The sequence below is a fragment of the Sorex araneus genome, chromosome 4, assembly GCF_027595985.1.
Source record: "Sorex araneus isolate mSorAra2 chromosome 4, mSorAra2.pri, whole genome shotgun sequence".
Lineage (NCBI taxonomy): Eukaryota > Metazoa > Chordata > Mammalia > Eulipotyphla > Soricidae > Sorex > Sorex araneus.
In genome coordinates this window covers 190,156,769-190,175,218 of record NC_073305.1, presented here as the reverse complement: position 1 = coordinate 190,175,218, position 18,450 = coordinate 190,156,769, and the positions used below count along the sequence as shown (strand labels likewise).

General features: G+C 65.5%; 1 protein-coding gene across 4 annotated transcripts in view; it reads left to right on the top strand.

Annotated features, from left to right (window-relative positions):
- The window catches only part of RPS6KA2 (ribosomal protein S6 kinase A2), a 67,213-nt gene that overhangs the window by 46,876 nt on the left and 1,887 nt on the right, over positions 1-18,450 (top strand). For 2 of the 4 annotated variants that reach the window (XM_055135145.1, XM_004600765.2), the window contains 16 exons: positions 497-603; positions 1,872-1,909; positions 2,245-2,387; positions 3,381-3,451; positions 3,666-3,754; positions 4,606-4,670; positions 7,773-7,875; positions 8,841-8,971; positions 9,072-9,197; positions 11,349-11,438; positions 12,194-12,352; positions 12,921-13,082; positions 13,327-13,403; positions 14,265-14,382; positions 15,322-15,459; positions 16,195-17,758. In XM_055135145.1, the coding sequence (XP_054991120.1) occupies positions 497-603; positions 1,872-1,909; positions 2,245-2,387; positions 3,381-3,451; positions 3,666-3,754; positions 4,606-4,670; positions 7,773-7,875; positions 8,841-8,971; positions 9,072-9,197; positions 11,349-11,438; positions 12,194-12,352; positions 12,921-13,082; positions 13,327-13,403; positions 14,265-14,382; positions 15,322-15,459; positions 16,195-16,320 (1,743 nt within the window). In that variant the 3' untranslated portion in view covers positions 16,321-17,758. Of the gene's footprint in view, positions 1-496; positions 604-1,871; positions 1,910-2,244; positions 2,388-3,380; positions 3,452-3,665; positions 3,755-4,605; positions 4,671-7,772; positions 7,876-8,840; positions 8,972-9,071; positions 9,198-11,348; positions 11,439-12,193; positions 12,353-12,920; positions 13,083-13,326; positions 13,404-14,264; positions 14,383-15,321; positions 15,460-16,194; positions 17,759-18,450 lie in introns of those variants that run through there. The other 2 variants (XM_055135146.1, XM_055135147.1) reach the window with 2 other exon arrangements.

Genomic DNA, 18,450 nt, shown 5'->3' with positions numbered 1-18,450 from the left:
GAGTATTCCATGCCGCCCAGTGTTCTTCTCTTCCAGTGGGTGGCTATTGGGGTGTCAGGGACAGGTGTCCTGCTCCTCCCTGACCTGGAGGAGCACTGTGACAGTGGTACACAGGGAGGTGACGGTGCATGTGTGCCCTGGGGACCCCACGTGCTCACGCTGTCTGTACGGAGTAGAGGAGCCCACTAGAGCTGACAGGCAGGCGGGCGGGGCTCTCGGCACAGCTGCAGACAACCCCTGGGGTGAAAGATGGACACAGACGGGCAGAGAGTAGACGGGCCAGCGGGTGGTCAGGGGTCGGGGCAGAGGGTCACGGGCAGGTGGGTGGTCAGGGGTCAGGGCAGAGGTCATGGGCCGGCGGGTGGTCAGGGATCGGGGCAGAGGGTCACGGGCAGGTGGGTGGTCAGGGGTCAGGGCAGAGGGTAGATGGGCTGGCGGGTGGTCAGGGGTCGGGGCAAGGGTCACGGGCAGCCCCCGACAGCCCCGCCCCCCCCAGGTGATGTTCACGGAGGAGGACGTGAAGTTCTACCTGGCCGAGCTGGCCTTGGCCTTGGCCCACCTGCACAGCCTGGGGATCATCTACAGGGACCTGAAGCCCGAGAAGTGAGTGGGCGCAGGAGCACCCCGGCCTGCCCGCCGGCCACCCTGAGGTGGCCTCGCACCTGGTCGGGAGGCAGGGAGGGGCACCTGGCGGCCAGTGGCGCTGAGACGGTGGTCCTCAGCCCCTGGACACGGGCCGGGGCTGCGCAGAGCCTTGGGCTGGGCTCAGGGGCACCAGGCGGGGCGCGGCGGCCCAGAGAGGGCGAGAGCGCGAGAGGCCAGCCTTCCCCGGGTCCGTCCGCTCCCTTCCCGCCGCGCTCACCCTCCTCCCTGCGACACTGCCCGCCCATGGCCCCCCGAGAGTGGAGCTGCCTACGCGCTGGTGCTCACCATGGGCGAGTCCTGGCCTGGGCACGGGGGTCCCTAAGGGCAGGCGTGGGCCCGCGGCTGTCACTGCAGGGGCTCGGCCAGCGGCTGGGAAGCCGGAAGTGGCTCCTCCCCGGCAGTGGGCCGCACTGGGCTGTGCTGAGGGCTGGTGTGACCCCCCTGGCAGGCTCCTGTGTCCTGGGACCCCCTCTGTCCCCGTGACCCCTCTGTCCCCGTGACCCTGCTCTGTCCCCGTGACCTCTCTGTCCCCGTGACCCCTCTGTCCCCGTGTCCCCGTGAACCCGCCCTGTCTTTGTGTTGTGACCTTGTGAGTCCACTCAGTCCCTGTGACCCCCGTGACCCTGTGACCCCACTCTGTCCCTGTGACCCTGCTCTGTCCCGGTGTCCCTGTGACCCCATGACTCTGCTCTGTCCCTGTGACCCCGTGACCCCACTGTCTCCCTGTGTCCCTGTGATCCCCCTTTGTCTCTGTGATCCCACTGTGTCTCCTGACCCCGCTCTGACCCCATGTCCCTGTGACTCTGCTGTCCCCGTAACTGACCCCCGACCCCCATGGGCCCTGGTGCCAGCAGGGTGCCCGACCCCCTCAGGTCTGTTCCTCCTAAACTGAGGCCGGGTCACTGCCTGCCTGCCAGGTCCATCCTCTCAGGCGCCCTGGTGGGGCCCCGGGGGTCCTCCGAGTGCCTCTTACCCGAGGGGCCGATCTCCCCCTTGGTGGCCTGCCCACAGCGGTCACTCCTGTGCCCCGGGCTCGCCTGCCCCCTCCCCAGCCCCACCGGCTCAGTCCGGCTCCAGGGCGGGGGCAGAGCTCTGACCTGAGCAGAGCCCCGAGGTCTGGGGTTGTGCCACGTGCGCGGGGCCTGTGGGCGCAGAGCCCTGTGTCCCGAGTCGGCCGCACGGCCTGCACAGCCCCCGCCCCACCTGAGGCGCGTCCTGCCTTTCAGCGTCCTGCTGGACGAGGACGGCCACATCCGGGTCACAGGTGAGCGGAGCGAGACCCCTTGCCGGCGCGGCTCCCGGGAGAGGGCCCTCGCCCGCCCGTCCTGGGCCCCTCCCTCCCTCGCTCCTCCCTCGCCCACCCGTCCCTCGCCCTCCCATCCCCCGGGGTCCCTCACCGCCCCTCCCTCACCCGCCCCTCCCTCACCTGCCTGTCCCTGGGGCCCCTCACCCGCCCCTCCCTCACCCACCCGTCCCCGGGACCCCTCCCTCTCACTCTCGCTCCTCATGCCCCCCCCCCCCCCGCCTTCACCCGCTGGCGTGCCTGGGGTGGGCCGGGGCTGGCTGGGGGGCGGGCTGAGGTGCCCTGCTGCCCCGCAGACTTCGGGCTGAGCAAGGAGGCGGTGGACCAGGACAAGCGCGCCTACTCCTTCTGTGGGACCATTGAGTACATGGCGCCCGAGGTGGTCAGCCGGCGCGGGCACACGCACACCGCAGACTGGTGGTCCTTCGGGGTGCTCATGGTACGGCCTGACTGCCCACCACGACCCTGACCCCTCCACGGCACTGTGCCCGCTGCCCTCTGGCCCTCCTGCTCCTGGGCAGGGGAGCAGCATGGGGGGGCTGCCCCTGCCTGTGCGGGCATGGCTGACGGCCAGGACTGTCTAAGCTGCCGCAGGCCAGTGTGCGTCCAGTGTGCCCACTGCCCTCTGCCCGCACGGTGACACGGGGGCAGTGTCCGCACACCCCAGGCCCCCAGCCCTGTGTGCCCTGGTCTGTGCTCCTGTTTTCCTGGGCAAACGGCTCTCACATGCAGATGCCCACCCTCTGTCCGGACACCCGCCGTGTCCCCTCTGTCCCGGACACCCCCACCCCCGCTCTGTCCCCCCTGTCCCGGACACCCCCACCCCCGCCCTGTCCCCTCTGTCCCGACACCCCCACCCACCCCTGCCCTGTCCCCTCTGTCCCGGACACCCCCACCCACCCCTGCCCTGTCCCCTCTGTCCCGGACACCCCCACCCACCCCCGCCGTGTCCCCTCTATCCTGACACCCCCACCCCTGCTGTGTCCCCTCTGTCCCGACACCCCCACCCACCCCCGCCGTGTCCCCTCTGTCCCGACACCCCCACCCCTGCTGTGTCCCCTCTGTCCCGACACCCCCACCCACCCCCGCCCTGTCCCCTCTGTCCTGGACACCCCCACCCACCCCCGCCGTGTCCCCTCTGTCCCGACACCCCCACCCCTGCTGTGTCCCCTCTGTCCCGACACCCCCACCCACCCCCGCCCTGTCCCCTCTGTCCCGGACACCCCCACCCACCCCCGCCGTGTCCCCTCTGTCCCGACACCCCCACCCCTGCTGTGTCCCCTCTGTCCCGACACCCCCACCCACCCCCGCCCTGTCCCCTCTGTCCCGGGCACACAGTTGCCTGTGTGTGGGCCCCACCACTGTCTCGGGGCCCCCGAGGGGGCTGGGCCAGGCTCCCTGCCAGTGTCCAGCGCTGCCCTGTCTCCCGCAGTTTGAGATGCTCACGGGCTCCCTGCCGTTCCAGGGCAAGGACAGGAAGGAGACCATGGCCCTCATCCTCAAGTAGGTGGCCCGGTCCTCAGACGGGCGGGGGGCGGCAGGCACCTCCTCCCCGGCCACAGGCACCGGGGGCCCAAAGGGAGATTCAGATTCCAAGGGCAGAGCACGTGGGGGGACAGGAGGGCCTGGGCGGGCCGGGGCCGGAGGGGGGGCAGGCAGGCTGGGGTCAGGGGGCCGGGGGCCGGGCGGGCTCAGAGCCTCCCGCCGCCCGTTCCAGAGCCAAGCTGGGCATGCCGCAGTTTCTCAGCGTGGAGGCGCAGGGCCTGCTGCGGGCGCTCTTCAAACGGAACCCATGCAACCGGCTGGGTAAGAGCGGCCACGGGGCGCCTGCGGGAGGGGTCGGTCTGTCCCCGCCCGGCCCGCTGCCCCGGGTCCCATCCGCTGGTGCTGGGGTCGCCCATCCCGGGGGTGCTCGCAGGCCTCAGCCCTGCCCAAGCCTGTGAGTGGAGCTAGCGGGGGGCCTTCGGGGGCAGGGGCGGGCCTGGGTGGGACACGGGGGAGGGTGCCCGTGGGTGGCGTCTCGCCCTGCTCAGGGCCCTCCCTCCGGGGGCAGCATTACCCAGCACGCCCCTCCCCGCCCCTGCCCCGGTATTGCTCTCGAGCGCACAGCACGCGGCCTGCAGCCCTTCCTAGGTGGAAGCAGGGCTCCCTGTGCTTCCGTCTCCTGCACCGCAGTCTGTCCTTCCACCTCGGCGAGTCCCCTGCGTCCCCCTGCGCAGCGGCTCCTAAGGCCGAGGCCTTGGGTCTGTGCTTTGCTGGGATTAAAGCATCCCCTCTGGACGTGGAAGGCGTGAGGTGGCGCGATCACAGTGATCACAGAGCGACTGCCGCAGCCCCGCGTCCTCGCGCAGGGAGTCGCTGGGGCAGCCTCTCCGCAGACAGACGAGACTCTCGGGATGAGGCGGTCCCCAAAGCCCAGGGACGTCCCTGCTGCTCTGAGTGGGAACCCCCGCCTGGGCGCTCCTGCCGAAAGGGGGTCATAGAAAGGACCATTTCTCTGGAGTAAGGGAGATGCGGGCCGACACCTGTCCCCGCCAGCACCGGAGCCTTCGGGGCTCCAGCTCCCACAGCTCTGCGCCCCTTCCCCAGCCCAGCCCGGTGGCAGCAGGGCCGTCCGGGAGGGGCCGTCCAAGGCCTGACGACCCCTTTGCCCCCAGGAGCCGGCCTCGACGGCGTGGAGGAGCTGAAGCGTCACCCCTTCTTCGTCACCATCGACTGGAATGTGAGTGCATGGTGGTGACGCGGACGGGAGAGCGGGGGACGCGTGCTGGCCTGGCACTCGGAGGCCTTCTGTGCTGACTGCACAGACCTGGGGCCCCCAACCCGGACAGCTGTGACCTGAAGCCCCCTGCCTGTGGAGAGCAGAGATGGTTCTAGACACAGCAGAGATGTTCTAGATGTAGTGGAGATGGATCTAGACACGGAGCAGAGGTGTTCTAGACATAGCAGTGATGGTTCTAGACACCAGACAGGGCAGAGATGGTTCTAGACACAGCAGAGATGTTCTAGATGTAGTGGAGATGGATCTAGACACGGAGCAGAGGTGTTCTAGACATAGCAGTGATGGTTCTAGACACCAGACAGGGCAGAGATGGTTCTAGACACAGGGCAGGGCAGAGATGGTTCTAGATACCAGATAGGGCAGAGATAGTTCTAGACACAGGGCAGGGCAGAGATGGTTCTAGACACCAGACAGAGCAGAGGTGGTTCTAGACCCCGGACAGAGCTAGAGGTGGTTCTAGATGCAGCCCTCTGAACTCAGGAGCCCTGGGCACCCAACCTGACTGCCTGGCATTGTCTCAGGCCAGGGGTGGGGGCACTCTCCTGGGTCCACCCTGTGACCATCTGGTCAGAGTTGCTCAACAACAAAATCCAGGTGCTTCGAGGTTCTTCCCCACAGTGGCTGAGTCAGGGCGGAACCCACGGGGGGCTGCACACAGAGCTGGGGAAGGCACTAGATGGACAGAGCGAGGGAGTCCATGGGGTGGGGGCTGGGGCTGTGGCCAAACCCACCTAGTCATGTCTGCAGGCCGGTCACTGTTCCTGGTATGAAGAGGAAACGGTGGGGGTGACCAGGTGTGGGGTGAGAGGTTGGAGGGTGGACAGGTACCAGTACTTAGTGGCATCAAGGTGAAGGAGACAGGGCACCCTGCACCCACAGGGCACCCCAGACCCCAGAGGGCACCTAATGCCCCACAGGGTGCTGCTATGGCGGAACCTGGGTCCACTCAGCACTTGACCTGTGGGCCTCAGTTTCCCTGTCACAAAGCTGCTTCTGCTCTGAAATGACCCACGATCCCCAGCCTGTACCAGCTGGTCCCTGCACCAGCCTGAGCCACCCTTGGTCCCTGAGTGACTCCCAGGTGTGGAACCAGAAGTGCTCAGAGACCAGGAGTGGGTTTCTGCGTGGGCACTGGGAGGCCCCACGCACGCCCTCTGGAACCCGTGTCCCTCAGCTCTCCCGATGGCCAGTGCAGAGGCCTCGGGCCAACTCAGTGGGCACCCCCCACCCAGGCCCAGCTGGCCCCCGGCTGCCCTCACCCAGGAGCAGAGCACTCTCTCTGCTCCTTCTGTGTCTGCTGGCCCCACAGGAGGGCAGAACTCCGAGGCAGCCGCCTTGCTGTAGGTACCAGTTCTGGCGACGCGCCCAGGAGGTGCCACGGAGCAGGAATACAGACATCCCACAAGCACGGGCTGCACGCACAAACCTGGTGGCCACTGACGCTGCCACAGGCAGCTACCCGCAGATGCTACCCACAGATGCTGCCACAGACGCTACCCACAGACGCTGCTACAGATGCTACTACAGACATTGCCACAGATGCTACCCACAGATGCCACCATAGACACTCCCCACAGATGCTGCCACAGATGCTGCCACAGATGCTACCCACAGATGCTGCCACAGATGCTACCCAGACACTACTAGACGCTGCCACAGACGCTGCTACAGATGCTACTACAGACATTGCCACAGATGCTGCCCACAGATGCCACCATAGACACTCCCCACAGATGCTACCCACAAACACTATCCACAGATGCCACCACAGATGCTACCCTCAGACGCTACCCACAGATGCTGCCACAGACGCTGCCACAGATGCTGCCACAGATGCTACCCACAGACGCTGCCACAGATGCCGCCACAGACGCTACCACAGATGCTGGCCACAGACTCCGCCACAGATGCTACCCACAGACGCAACGCTGCCACACGTGCTACCCACAGATGCTGCCACAGACGCTCCCACAGACACTGGCCACAGATGCTGCCACAGATGCCTCCACAGATACTACCACACACGCTGCCACAGATATTGCCACAAATGGTACCCACAGATGCTACCACAGATGCTATCACAGACATTACCCACAGATACTGCCACAGACACTACCACAGATGCTACCACAGATGCTACCACAGATTCTGACACAGACGCTGCCGCAGATGCCACCACAGATGCTACCCACAGACGCTGCCACAGATGCCGCCACAGACGCTACCGTAGACACTGCCACAGATGCTGGCTACAGACTCCGCCACACATGCTACCCACAGATGCTGCCACAGATGCTACCCACAGATACGGGCCACAGATGCTACCACAGACGCTGCCACAGATGCTACCCACAGATGCTACCACAGATGCCGCCACAGACACTACCCACAGATGCTGCCACAGATGCTACCACAGACGCTACCCACAGATGCTGCCACAGATACTACCCACAGACACTACCACACACGCTGCCACAGATGTTGCCACAAATGGTACCCACAGATGCTATCACAGACGCTACCCACAGATACTGCCACAGATACTACCACAGATGCTACCCACAGATTCTGCCACAGACGCTACTCACAGATGCTGCCACAGATGCTACGCACAGATGCTGCCATAGACACTGCCGCAGACGCCACAGACACTAACCATAGGCACTGCCCACAGACGCTACCCATAGATGCTACCCACAGACGCTGCCACAGACACTACCAGACGCTGCCCACACACAGTGCCCCTAGACAGTGCCACACAGTCCGCCTCTGGGTCATGTGGGTGCAGAGTCCTGCACACTCCCAGGAGGATGGCACACAGGCCAGGTCCTGCTGGTACCTGTGAAGGGGTTGAGCTGTGGCTGCTCTGCTGGCCTCTGGGGAGAAACGTTGCGGAAGCTGTGCCAGACTGGGTGCTCGTGCTGCCCGGCCCCACTGCCCATGCCCTGTGGACTGCGTCAGTGCAGGTCAGCCTTAACCGCTGCACCGAGGCACTCTGGCCTGCCCAGCCTGCTTGCCCTCAGCGCCCTCTGTTCTCTGCAGAAACTGTACCGCAGGGAGGTCACGCCACCCTTCAGGCCGGCAGTGGGCAGGCCTGAGGACACCTTCCACTTCGACCCCGAGTTCACAGCACGGACCCCCACAGGTGAGCAGAGCAGGGTGGAAGCAAACTTGCAGGCCCTGTGAGGGTCCCCTCTGGCCAGCCTGGGACGGGCATCGGGGAACCCGGGCTGCTGCCTCGGGTGTCCTCCATGGAAATGCCATCAAGTTGTCCTGGGCTCACTGCCCCCTAGTTATGGCGGCTTGAGGGCTGGAGTCTGTGCTGTTACCTGGGAATGGCTTGAGGAAATATCCAGGTCTTCCCAGACCCCTCAGCCTCCCGCAGCCCCGCGTTACCGACCAGAGCACACAGGCCAGCCCAAGCCGCTGGGCTTTTCACGAGGGGCCCAGGATGGGAAACAGGCTCCACACTCGCTCATGTGGACACCAGCCACCTGGGCAGTTTGTCCGCCTCTGGGCGCAGCACAGCCAGCAGCCTCAGGCTGGGCGTGAGGGGCCTGGGCTCCATCCCAGCACCCCAGAAACGACCCATTGACACACCACCCCAAAGGGGAGTTTCCAGCGGGCCAGCATCTCCACGTCTGTTTTACTGCCTTGACAGACGCACATACATGCTCATGTCTCACTTCCTGCACACATGCCTTGTATGCATGCACACCTCACGTGTGTCCCATGTGCACATTCTTCACATGCCTCATATATGCAAGTGTCTCATGCACACTTCACATGTGCACATGCACTCATGCGCATCTGCATGTGCAAGCACATGCCTCATAGGTAACATACACATGCACACTCATGCAAGTGCACATGCCTGATACCTGCACACATTTGCACATACCTCACATATGCACACAGTGCACACGCATTACACATGCCTGCTGCACTCTTGCCTCGTGCACACATGCCTCACATATGCATACACTAATGTGCATGCAGACCCCTCACCCGTGACACTTCCCATGTGCACGCTGCCTCCATTGCACACGTACGCGTGCCCCTGCTGTCCGGCTGCGGGCCCCTGCTGAGGCAGCTCCCTCTTGCCCCCAGACTCCCCGGGCGTGCCCCCCAGCGCCAACGCGCACCATCTGTTCCGAGGGTTCAGCTTCGTGGCCTCGAGCCTGGTTCAGGACCTGTCCCAGCAGGACGCACACAGAGCGGCCGTGCACCCCATCGTGCAGGTAACCCTGGGGCCCCTGCACAGGTGGGCTCCTCGCCCCCCCCCCCCCCCCGGCTGGCCACGTGCTGCGGACCAGCCTGCCTTTCTGCCACCTTCCGCAGCAGCTGCACGGGAACAACGTCCTCTTCACCGACGGCTACGAGGTGGGTGAGGACATTGGCGTGGGCGCCTACTCCGTGTGCAAGCGCTGCGTGCACAAGGCCAGTGACACCGAGTATGCGGTCAAGGTGAGGCGGGCGCCGGACCCTGGGGATGGGGGAAACCCTGCAGAGACGCTGCCGGCCACCAGGGGGCGCACCTCCGCAGCTGGCTCTGGGGGTGGGGGAAACCCTGCAGAGACGCTGCTGGCCACCAGGGGGCGCACCTCTGCAGCTGGCTCTGGGGGTGGGGGAAACCCTGCAGAGACGCTGCCGGCCGCCAGGGGGCGCACCTCTGCAGCTGGCTCCCGGTATGGGCGGCGCATTCTCCAAACCCTGGAGAAGACAAGAAAGAGGCACCAACGCCCACACACGTGCCCCGCAGACACGGGTGGGCACCATGGACAGTGTGACTGGACATCAGTGGGCAGAGACTGGACAGCGGGTGGGCACCTGTGGGCAGTGTGACTGTGGACAGGGGGTGGATGCCCACGGACAGTGTGATGTGGACAGTGAGTGGACACCATATGGACAGGGGGTGGATGCCCATGGGCAATGTGACTGTAGACAGTGGGTGGACACCCCATGGACAGTGATGGTGGACAGTGGGTGGACACCGCATGGACAGTGTGATGTGGACAGTGGGTGGACACACCATGGACGGTGACTGTAGACAGTGGGTGGACACCACATGGACAGTGTGATGTGGACAGTGGGTGGACACCCCATGGACAGTGACAGTGGACAGTGGGTGGACACTGCATGGACAGTTATGTGGATAATGGGTAAACACCCCATGGACAGTGACTGTGGACAGTGGGTGGACACTGCATGGACAGTGATGTGGATAGTGGGTAGACACCCCATGGACAGTGACTGTGGACAGTGGGTGGACACTGTGGACAGTATGATGATAGTGTGACTGGACACATGTGAGTGGGCACATACAGTGACTGGACAGTGGGTGGACACCCTGTGGTCAGTGTGATGTGGACAGTGGGTGATGCCCCCTGGTCAGTGTGACGTGGTCAGTGGATCAGTGGCCTTGGGTTCGCCAGGCAGCCTGTGTGCCAGGGCCACCTCAGCCCCTGCTGCCCCCAGTGGGTTTCCAGGGTGGGCCACGACTGTCACGTGCACGGTCCCTCCCCACTGCGGTGGGCGGCCGTGGCTTCGTCACCTGGAGACAGTCCGTGCCACCGGCCGTGTTTCCCTGCCCAGAGGCTCCGGCACAGACGGACAGGGAGCGTGTGTGCGGGTGCCCCGTGCTGGGCCTGCAGGTGCCAGCTCTGCCCGGCCTCGGCCCCAAAGTGCTTCTCACGGCTCTTCTCCCTCCCGGTGGTTTGTCATTGTTTGCTGGCCACAGGCCCCGTGCTGTGGGGGATCATTCCGAGAAGTGGATCGCTCAGTTCCTGGTTTTCTGAGGAATGTCCAGATTGTCTTCCAAAGTGACTGGGCCGGCCGGCATTTCCCCTTCCCCACACCCGCGCCGGCACGGGTTGCTCTTATTCGGGATGGGTGCCAGCCCTGGTGCGAGAGGCCAGCTCGTGGGTGATTTGACCTGCATCTCCCTGGTGATTCGTGACGGAGAGCGTTTTCCCGTGTACCTTTTGGGCGTTTGTAAGCTTCTCAGAGGAAGTTTCTGTTCATCGCTGTCCCCATTTATCTTGGGTCTCCTGGTGACCTTCTCCCTCCGCTTCATCTCTCTGCGGCCACCCCCTGGCAGATGCTGGGCACGGCTCCCTCCAGGTCCGCGTGTGGCGCTTTATTCTGGCCATTGTGTCTCTCCCAGTACAGAGGCTCTTTGGTTTCATCCCGCCCATTGGTTCATCTTTGTTTCTGTCAGTTCAGTGTCACGGGGCTTCCTACCTATGATTTGCTCCGTGTAACGTATGCACTCAGGCCCAATGTCAGGTCTTTATCCCACTCTGATTTGACTTTGGTGCTTCCTGGTAGAAAGGGTCTGTGTTCATGCTCTGGCCCGGGGCCGTCCAGCTGCCCCACCTTCCTGCCTTTGCCCCTTTCATCGAAGTTCAGCGAGACTCCCTGTGCGCTCCTGCGGGCGTCTGTCCTCCTTCCCTCTCTTCATTCCTGCAGCTTAGTCACATGGCCTGGAGTTGGGGTCTCCTCCCCTTCTGGGTGCATCTCCCCCGGGGCTGCAGGGCCGGCTTGTCCCTGTGGGCGTTTGAGGGTCGGGGGAGGGGCGCCGAGGCAGGAGGCCCCATGGGCACCTCTGTGTTCCAGATCATCGACAAGAGTAAGAGGGACCCCTCGGAAGAGATCGAGATCCTGCTTCGGTACGGCCAGCACCCTAACATCATCACCCTCAAAGACGTAAGTGGCCCCGGGGCGCGCCAGGCCCCTCGTTGGGACTGTGGTGGGGGCAGCTCATGCCCTGAGCCCGTTCACTGTGCCCCACCCCCACCCCTCTGTTGGCACAGCCCCACACCCAGTCACGCCGCCAGCGCATCCCCACCCCCCTCCCCAGCCTCGCACCTGCCCGGAAGCGTGGCCGGACCCCCTCGAGTGGTCCCCTGAGCACACGAGGAGGGATGTCTGAGCACGGATCCAGGAGTGAGCCCTGAGCACTGCGGCAGTGACTACAGAATGGAAAGCTGCCCGGGAGTTTCGGGCCACGTGGTGTCCAGGATCCCAGGCCAGGGAGATGGGACAGGGCTTAAGGCACCGAGGGGTCAGGTGCATGCAGCCGACCCCGGTTTGAACCCTGACACTGCGTAGGGTACTGAGCACTCCTGGGAGGGATCCCGCACAGCTGGGTGTGCCCCAGGACCCCAGGCTGCGTCATCACGCTCGGGAAGTCCGTGGGAGCTGGTGACTCCCCGTGTGCCCCAGGGCAGAGCACTGGGCCTGGTGCCGGCTGTCGGAGTTCCCTGTCCTCCAACCTAATGGTTTGGCCTGTCTCCCTCGGCCAGCGGCATGGGGGTGACAGCCCAGAGCGAGGCAGGGGACATCAGGGCTCCTTACTGGCCTCACGGGGGGGGGGGGTGCTGTGGGGTGACGGCCCGTCCCGCGGGCTCACTCACGGCGGGGGGCCCTCGCCGACCCTCCCGCTCACCGTGCCCTCCCAGGTGTATGACGACGGCCAGCGGGTGTACCTGGTGACGGAGCTGATGCGCGGCGGGGAGCTGCTGGACCGCATCCTGCGGCAGCGCTGCTTCTCGGAGCGCGAGGCCAGCGCCGTGCTCTGCACCATCGCGCGCACCATCCACTACCTGCACTCGCAGGGGGTGAGCGCGGGCTGGGGGCGGGCGGGGCACGGGGTCCAGGGCGCCCGCACCCGCCCTGGCATGGACAGTGCTCGGTATCCATCAGCCACTCAGCATCCGGGGGCGTTGAGGGTCTGTGTGAGGGGGGCAGGAGGCAGAACTCAGAGAGCGGCCCAGCTGGGCGCTACAGCGGGACCAGGAGGCGCGGCCTTCCCGGGACTGCCTAGGCCCCGCCCTGGCCCCGCCCCACCTGCTCAGGCCCCGCCCTGCCCGCCCAGGCCCCGCCCCGCTCCACCCGCCCAGGCCCCGCCCCACCTGTTTAGGCCCTCCCTGCTCGGTGTGGCCTCGCCCTATCCGCATAGGCCCCGCCCCACTCGCTGTGGCCCCACCCTCCAAGGCCCCCTCCTCACTGTGGCCCCGCCCCGCCCAGGCCCCGCCCCACCAGTCCAGACGCTGCCCTGCTCGCTGGCTGTTGCCCGCCAGGCCCCGCCCCAGTCACTGGCCCCGCCCCTCGCTTGGCCCCGCCCCATCTCCCTCTGGCTCTCCCTGTGGCCCGGCCCCGCCCCCGCTCACCGTAGCCCCCCTCCAGGTGGTCCATCGGGACCTGAAGCCGAGTAACATCCTGTACATGGACGAGTCTGGGAACCCCGAGTCCATCCGCATCTGCGACTTCGGGTTCGCCAAGCAGCTGCGGGCGGAGAACGGGCTGCTCATGACGCCCTGCTACACGGCCAACTTCGTGGCCCCCGAGGTGAGGCCCGCAAGGCCGGGGAGGGCTTGTCCACGGGCCGGCCTGTGGCCTGTGCTGGCCATCTCCGAGGGGGCCCGGCCGGGAGAGCAGCCGTGGGCGGGGCAGCGGCCATGGCCACCCGCGCTCCCTGCAGACGGCTGGACTCGCCCGCCGGGCCCTGCTGAGGCAGCGCACGGTCTGGTCACATGGGAGGCCCCAGCGCCGCCGGAACTCCAGACGCCTGACCTGTCTCTGGCCCTCGCAGGTCCTCAAGCGGCAAGGCTACGACGCGGCATGCGACATCTGGAGCCTGGGGATCCTGCTGTACACCATGCTGGCGGGGTGAGGCCAGGACACGCTCACGCATGCACGCACACACACATGCACACACATGCCCGTGCATGCACGCACAGCCACGCACTTGCCTGGGATGGCAGGAGGGGGTGGGCAGGCTCATTGGGGTGTGGCTGCGTCCTGCTCCCTGGCCGAGCCCTGACTTCCCAGGGAGAAGACGGCTCTCCTGCACTGGGCAGGGACCCCAGAAGCCCAGGAGGGGGAAGGGGCCTCACCAGCACTGTCCATTGCTCCCTCGCAGAGTGGACTGCAAGACAGAGCACTCTTAGCCCAAAGGCAGGGCAGCAATCCCACGCTGTCCTCCTGGGGACTGGACACCACACAGAGGCCCCACACTGTCCTCCTGGGGGTTGGACACCACACAGGGGCCCTAAACTGTTGTCCTGGGACCGGGCGTGACACCTGTCCTGGTACTGTGGGGAGTTCAGAGGCCGAGCCCGTGGGCTCCTGAAACGGGGAGGGCCTCCTGGAGTCTCTGTTCAGCCCACTGATGCCGGATGCTCAGAGACTAGACTTGGGGCTGGAGAGACAGTGCAGGGGGAGCACTTGCCTTGCACGCAGCCAACCTGGGCCTAATCCCAGCACCCGCATGCAGTGAGCCCCGAGTACAGAGCCGGGAGTGAGTCCCGAGCACAGAGCCGGGAGTGACCCTGAGCAGAGCCAGGACTGAGTCCCAAGCACATCCAGACTAAAACCAAACAACCCCCCCACACAAAAGTCCGATTTGTTGGAGAACCAGAAGTGGACAGTTGATCCCAGACTCTGGGTCCAGCTCTTCGGCCTCGCCCTGCCCCCAGGCGATGTTCGTCGGGGGCCGGGGGCCAGTTGCCAGCGACCTCTCCCTCCCAGGTTCACGCCTTTCGCCAACGGCCCTGATGACACGGCCGAGGAGATCTTGGCGCGGGTCAGCAGCGGGAAGTACGCGCTGTCGGGAGGGAACTGGGACTCCATATCGGACGCGGCCAAGGTGAGTCTCCGGCAGGGCCCAGGGCCACGTTGGCCCCGGGGCCTCGGGGCTGAGCCTCTTGGCTGCCAAGTAACGTTTCTCGAGAATAATAAAAAGCGCAGGGTCTGGGCTCGGAGGGCTCTGGCCTTGGCGCCGTCGGGTGGCCCGGTCGACCTGCCCAGGGGACCCCCAGGAGTGCTGTCTGCGTCTGCGTCTCCCACTGTGCCCACCCGCCCCTTCCTCTCCGCGGACAGTCACAGCCCTCGGACCCAGCCTGAGCCCCGTGGCTCCGTGGATCCGCCGTGAAGCTGGTGTCACACCCACAGGAGTCACGGAGCCGGGCTGCCCCTCCGTGCCCAGCTGGGCTGCACCCCGGTCCCCTTGGTGACCCCGCCGGGGGCTGTGTGCACGGCCCTGGCTGCACCTGCCTCGGACCCCTGACATGCTGCGCTGATCACGGCCTCCCTGTGGCACCCGAGTTGCAGCTGCGCCATTCCCACTCCCCCCCCCCGCCACGTTGAGTGTCCCTGTGCCCGTGCGCCCCGTGCCCTGTGCCCGTCTCTCACTGCGGGTCGGCGGCTGGGCGGGCAGCGTGCCTGTGTGTGCTGTGGCCCGTGGGGAGGTGGGCGTGGCTGCCTCTCGCTGTGACCCTGTCTCGAGCCCGGTGGGAGGTGGGTCCCCCACGCTCAGGTCATGTGTGATGGGGTCTCCCCGGAAATGGCTGCGCCCACTCCCAGTGCGGTGCTGATTCAAGGGTGCACGTGTGTGCGTGCACGTATGTGGGTGCACATGTGATGCAGGGCCGGGCCGGGGTGGAGTGCGGGTCCCTGCGACTGCATTTGGGGTGTTTCACTGCCGGACTCCAGGTGGGCCCAGCCTTGGCGAATGCAGGGGCGGGTGCTGGGGACAGGGCAGGTGCGGCCGGTGTGAGCCTCCCCCCTCCCTCCCCCTCCCTCCCAGGATGTCGTGTCCAAGATGCTCCACGTGGACCCGCAGCAGCGCCTGACGGCCCTGCAGGTCCTGCAGCACCCCTGGGTGGTGGACGGGGAGCAGCTGCCCCAGAGCCAGCTCAGCAGGCACGACGTGCACCTGGTCAAGGTAGGGGTGTCAGCGTGACGGGGGCACGGGACCCCGCAGGGCGGCAGGACCAGAGCTCTCAGGCAGGACTGCCCCCTCATGCCCTGCAGCCGCCCCCAGCCCCCAGCCCCTCCCGCAGCCCCCATCCTGCCAGTCCTGGCCCCCCGCGGCCACAGCCCCACCCCCTCACAGCCCCTGAGTCTTGACTCCACCCCCTGCCCTGCTCCCCCACCCCACCCCTGCCCACAGCTCTGCTCCCCCTCCCCCACAGACCTATTCACACACACACACACAGTACAGCCCTGCTCTCTCTCTCTCTTTCTCTCTCACACACACAGACAGTGCAGCCCTGCTCATTCTCGTTCTCTCTCTCTCTCACATACACACACATACCCCCCCACACACAGAGTGCAGCCTTGCGCGCTCTCTCTCTCTCTCTCACACACACACACACACACACACACACACACACACACACACACACATACCCCCCCACACACACACACACACACACATGCACACATGCACACATCCCGCAGCCTCGCAACAGTCCCGGGGCCCTTCCCCAGCCTGGCCCTGCTGTCTGAGCTGAGAACTGGGGTTTGTGGCTCACCGGCCAGGGTGGGGTGGCCACTGAGCAGGTGGCCACGTGCCTGGGCCCCCTCCCCGCCCCGGGAACCCTCTGCCGATCTTTTCGGTCTCCGCTGGTGACCCGTGGGGAAACTGAGGCAGAGGTCACCCTGGCCTGGTCTGCAGGGCGCCATGGCCGCCACCTACCTGGCCCTGAGCAGAAGCCCGCAGGCCCCGCGGCTGCAGCCCGTGCATGCGTCCAGCCTGGCCCGGCGCCGCGGCATGAAGACACTCACGTCCACCCGCCTGTAGCTGCCCAGAACGCGCCCCGAGCCACGCGCCACCTCCTCGCTCGCTCCAGCCAAACCCAGGACCGTCCCCGCACCGCGGCCGTCTCGGGGCAGCCCTTCTGAGCACTTGCCGCCGGCCAGTGTCCTGGGAGGGGGCCTCCGCCGAGCCGATCCAAAGAGCTCGCGGTGGGCGTGCCGGCTGCCAGGGCCGTGTGCTGCGTGTCCCAGCGTCTGGCGTCGCGCCTGGCATGAGCACGGTCGCCCGGGCAGGCGTGTCCCCGACTCCCCGCGTGCTGGCCCCTGTCCTGCTCGCGACTGTGCCCCCAGTGTGGCTGGGGGCTCCCGGGGTCCCCGTTCCGTGTCCTCGCCCGGCTCACACCCCGAAGTGCCACATTCTCAAAGAACCCTTAGCCCAGGCTCTTTGCTTTCAGACCTTAACCCCCGCGGCTTTCTGAGCTTTAATAGTTCTGGAAGGTTCTTCCCATGGCAGGAAGGGCACCTCCGGCCCCTTCCCTCGGCACCCCCAGGAGTCTTTCTGGCGTTTTTGTGACAAAGTGTGTTTCCCGAAGCTGAGCTGGCTGGCAGTGGCAGTGAGGCTTCAGGTCTGCAGAGACGCCTGTCCCGGGAGCCGGTGCCCGGCTGTGCCACCCTCGGGGGCGCCTGTCCCAGGAGCCGGTGCCCGGCCATGCCACCCTCGGGGGTTCCCGTCCCAGGAGCCGGTGCCCGGCCGTGCCACCCTCGGGCCCCTCCCGGCCCTTCCGGGGTCCTGGCCGCAAGCCCTGAGCTGAGTAGAAGCTGACCGGCCCATCTATCCGCTCCGTGGGACCCGGGGTCCCAGCAGCCATGACATGGGGCCCGCCCAGCTCGGCTGGCCCTGAGCCAGCTCCCCTGGACCTCTGAGCTACCTCCACCGACCCATCCTGCCTCCCCCTGGGACGGCCCAGCTCCGGGGGTCTCGTGCTCTGTCCATGCAGAAGGTCCCGGGACAGCACCCAGTGCCCCACAGCCCCAGGCTCCCTGAGCGTCCACCCGGGACGCCCCTTTTTAGGGAGTTGCTGGCCAGTGGGGACATGAGGAAGGGTTAGCTGGGGTCCAGCCTCCTCGGGGCCCGCCCACACCCGCCCCGAGTGTTGTTCACGAGATGTGTTACCCCAAGCCACGTGCCACTTTCCCCCGGTGCCTCCTGCCCAGCCACGTGTCCCCTGGTGCCCACACGGCCGACTTGCCCTTGGCTCTCTCGGGCCACTGCCCAGGGGACAGAAGGACCTGCATGGCCAGAGAAGCAGGACACTGTGCAGGAGCCCCCAGCCCCCTCCCCCAGGCTGGCCCCGCCCACGCTGCTCCCGCCCGTCATGCTTCCCTGTATGTCTGCCGTATGCGGCCTCTGTACAGTTATTTATTATGCTTTCTGACTTTCTGACTAGATTTTTTTGAATAAACATGGGTTTTCTGAAATGTGACCTCTTCTAGCTTGGCAACAGACTCGGGGTCTTGCATTCCTCACAAGGAGGGTCTGTAGAGCACCCCAGGACCCCACTGTTCTATGCCAGTGCCCCCCTGCTACCATCGTCAGACACCCAGAGTGTCGTGTGGGCACAGATGTGTGTGCATTTTCGTGTGCCTGTGAGACTGTGTGAACATGTGTGTACTCTGTGTGTGTAGTGTCTATGTGCATGTATGGTGTGCGTGAAGGTATGCAATGTGTGGTGTGCACGTGTGTGTGGTCCTGCATGTCTGTGTATATGTATATGTGGTATGCTTGTGGGTGTGTGAGTGTGGTGCATATACATGTGTGTATGTGGTATGTGCATGGGTACTATAATGGATGTTATGTGTGTAAACATGTACTAACTATGCATGTGTAGTGCATATGCATGTGTGCACATGAGGTTGCTGTGTGTGCATGGATGTGCCATGTGTGCACATGAGGTTGCCGTGTGCACATGAGGTTTCCATGTGTGCATGGATGTGCCATGTGTGTGCACAGGAGGTTGCCATGTGTGAACCCACACAGAGCCCAGCAGTGTGGGACGCTGGGAGCACTGGCAGGAGGCAGTACACACAGGTGGGTCCTGCAGGGCGGGGCAGCCCCGACCATCCCGAGTGCTGGCCTGGCCTCTGAGGGCCTGTCGTCCAGCACAAACCTGAGCAG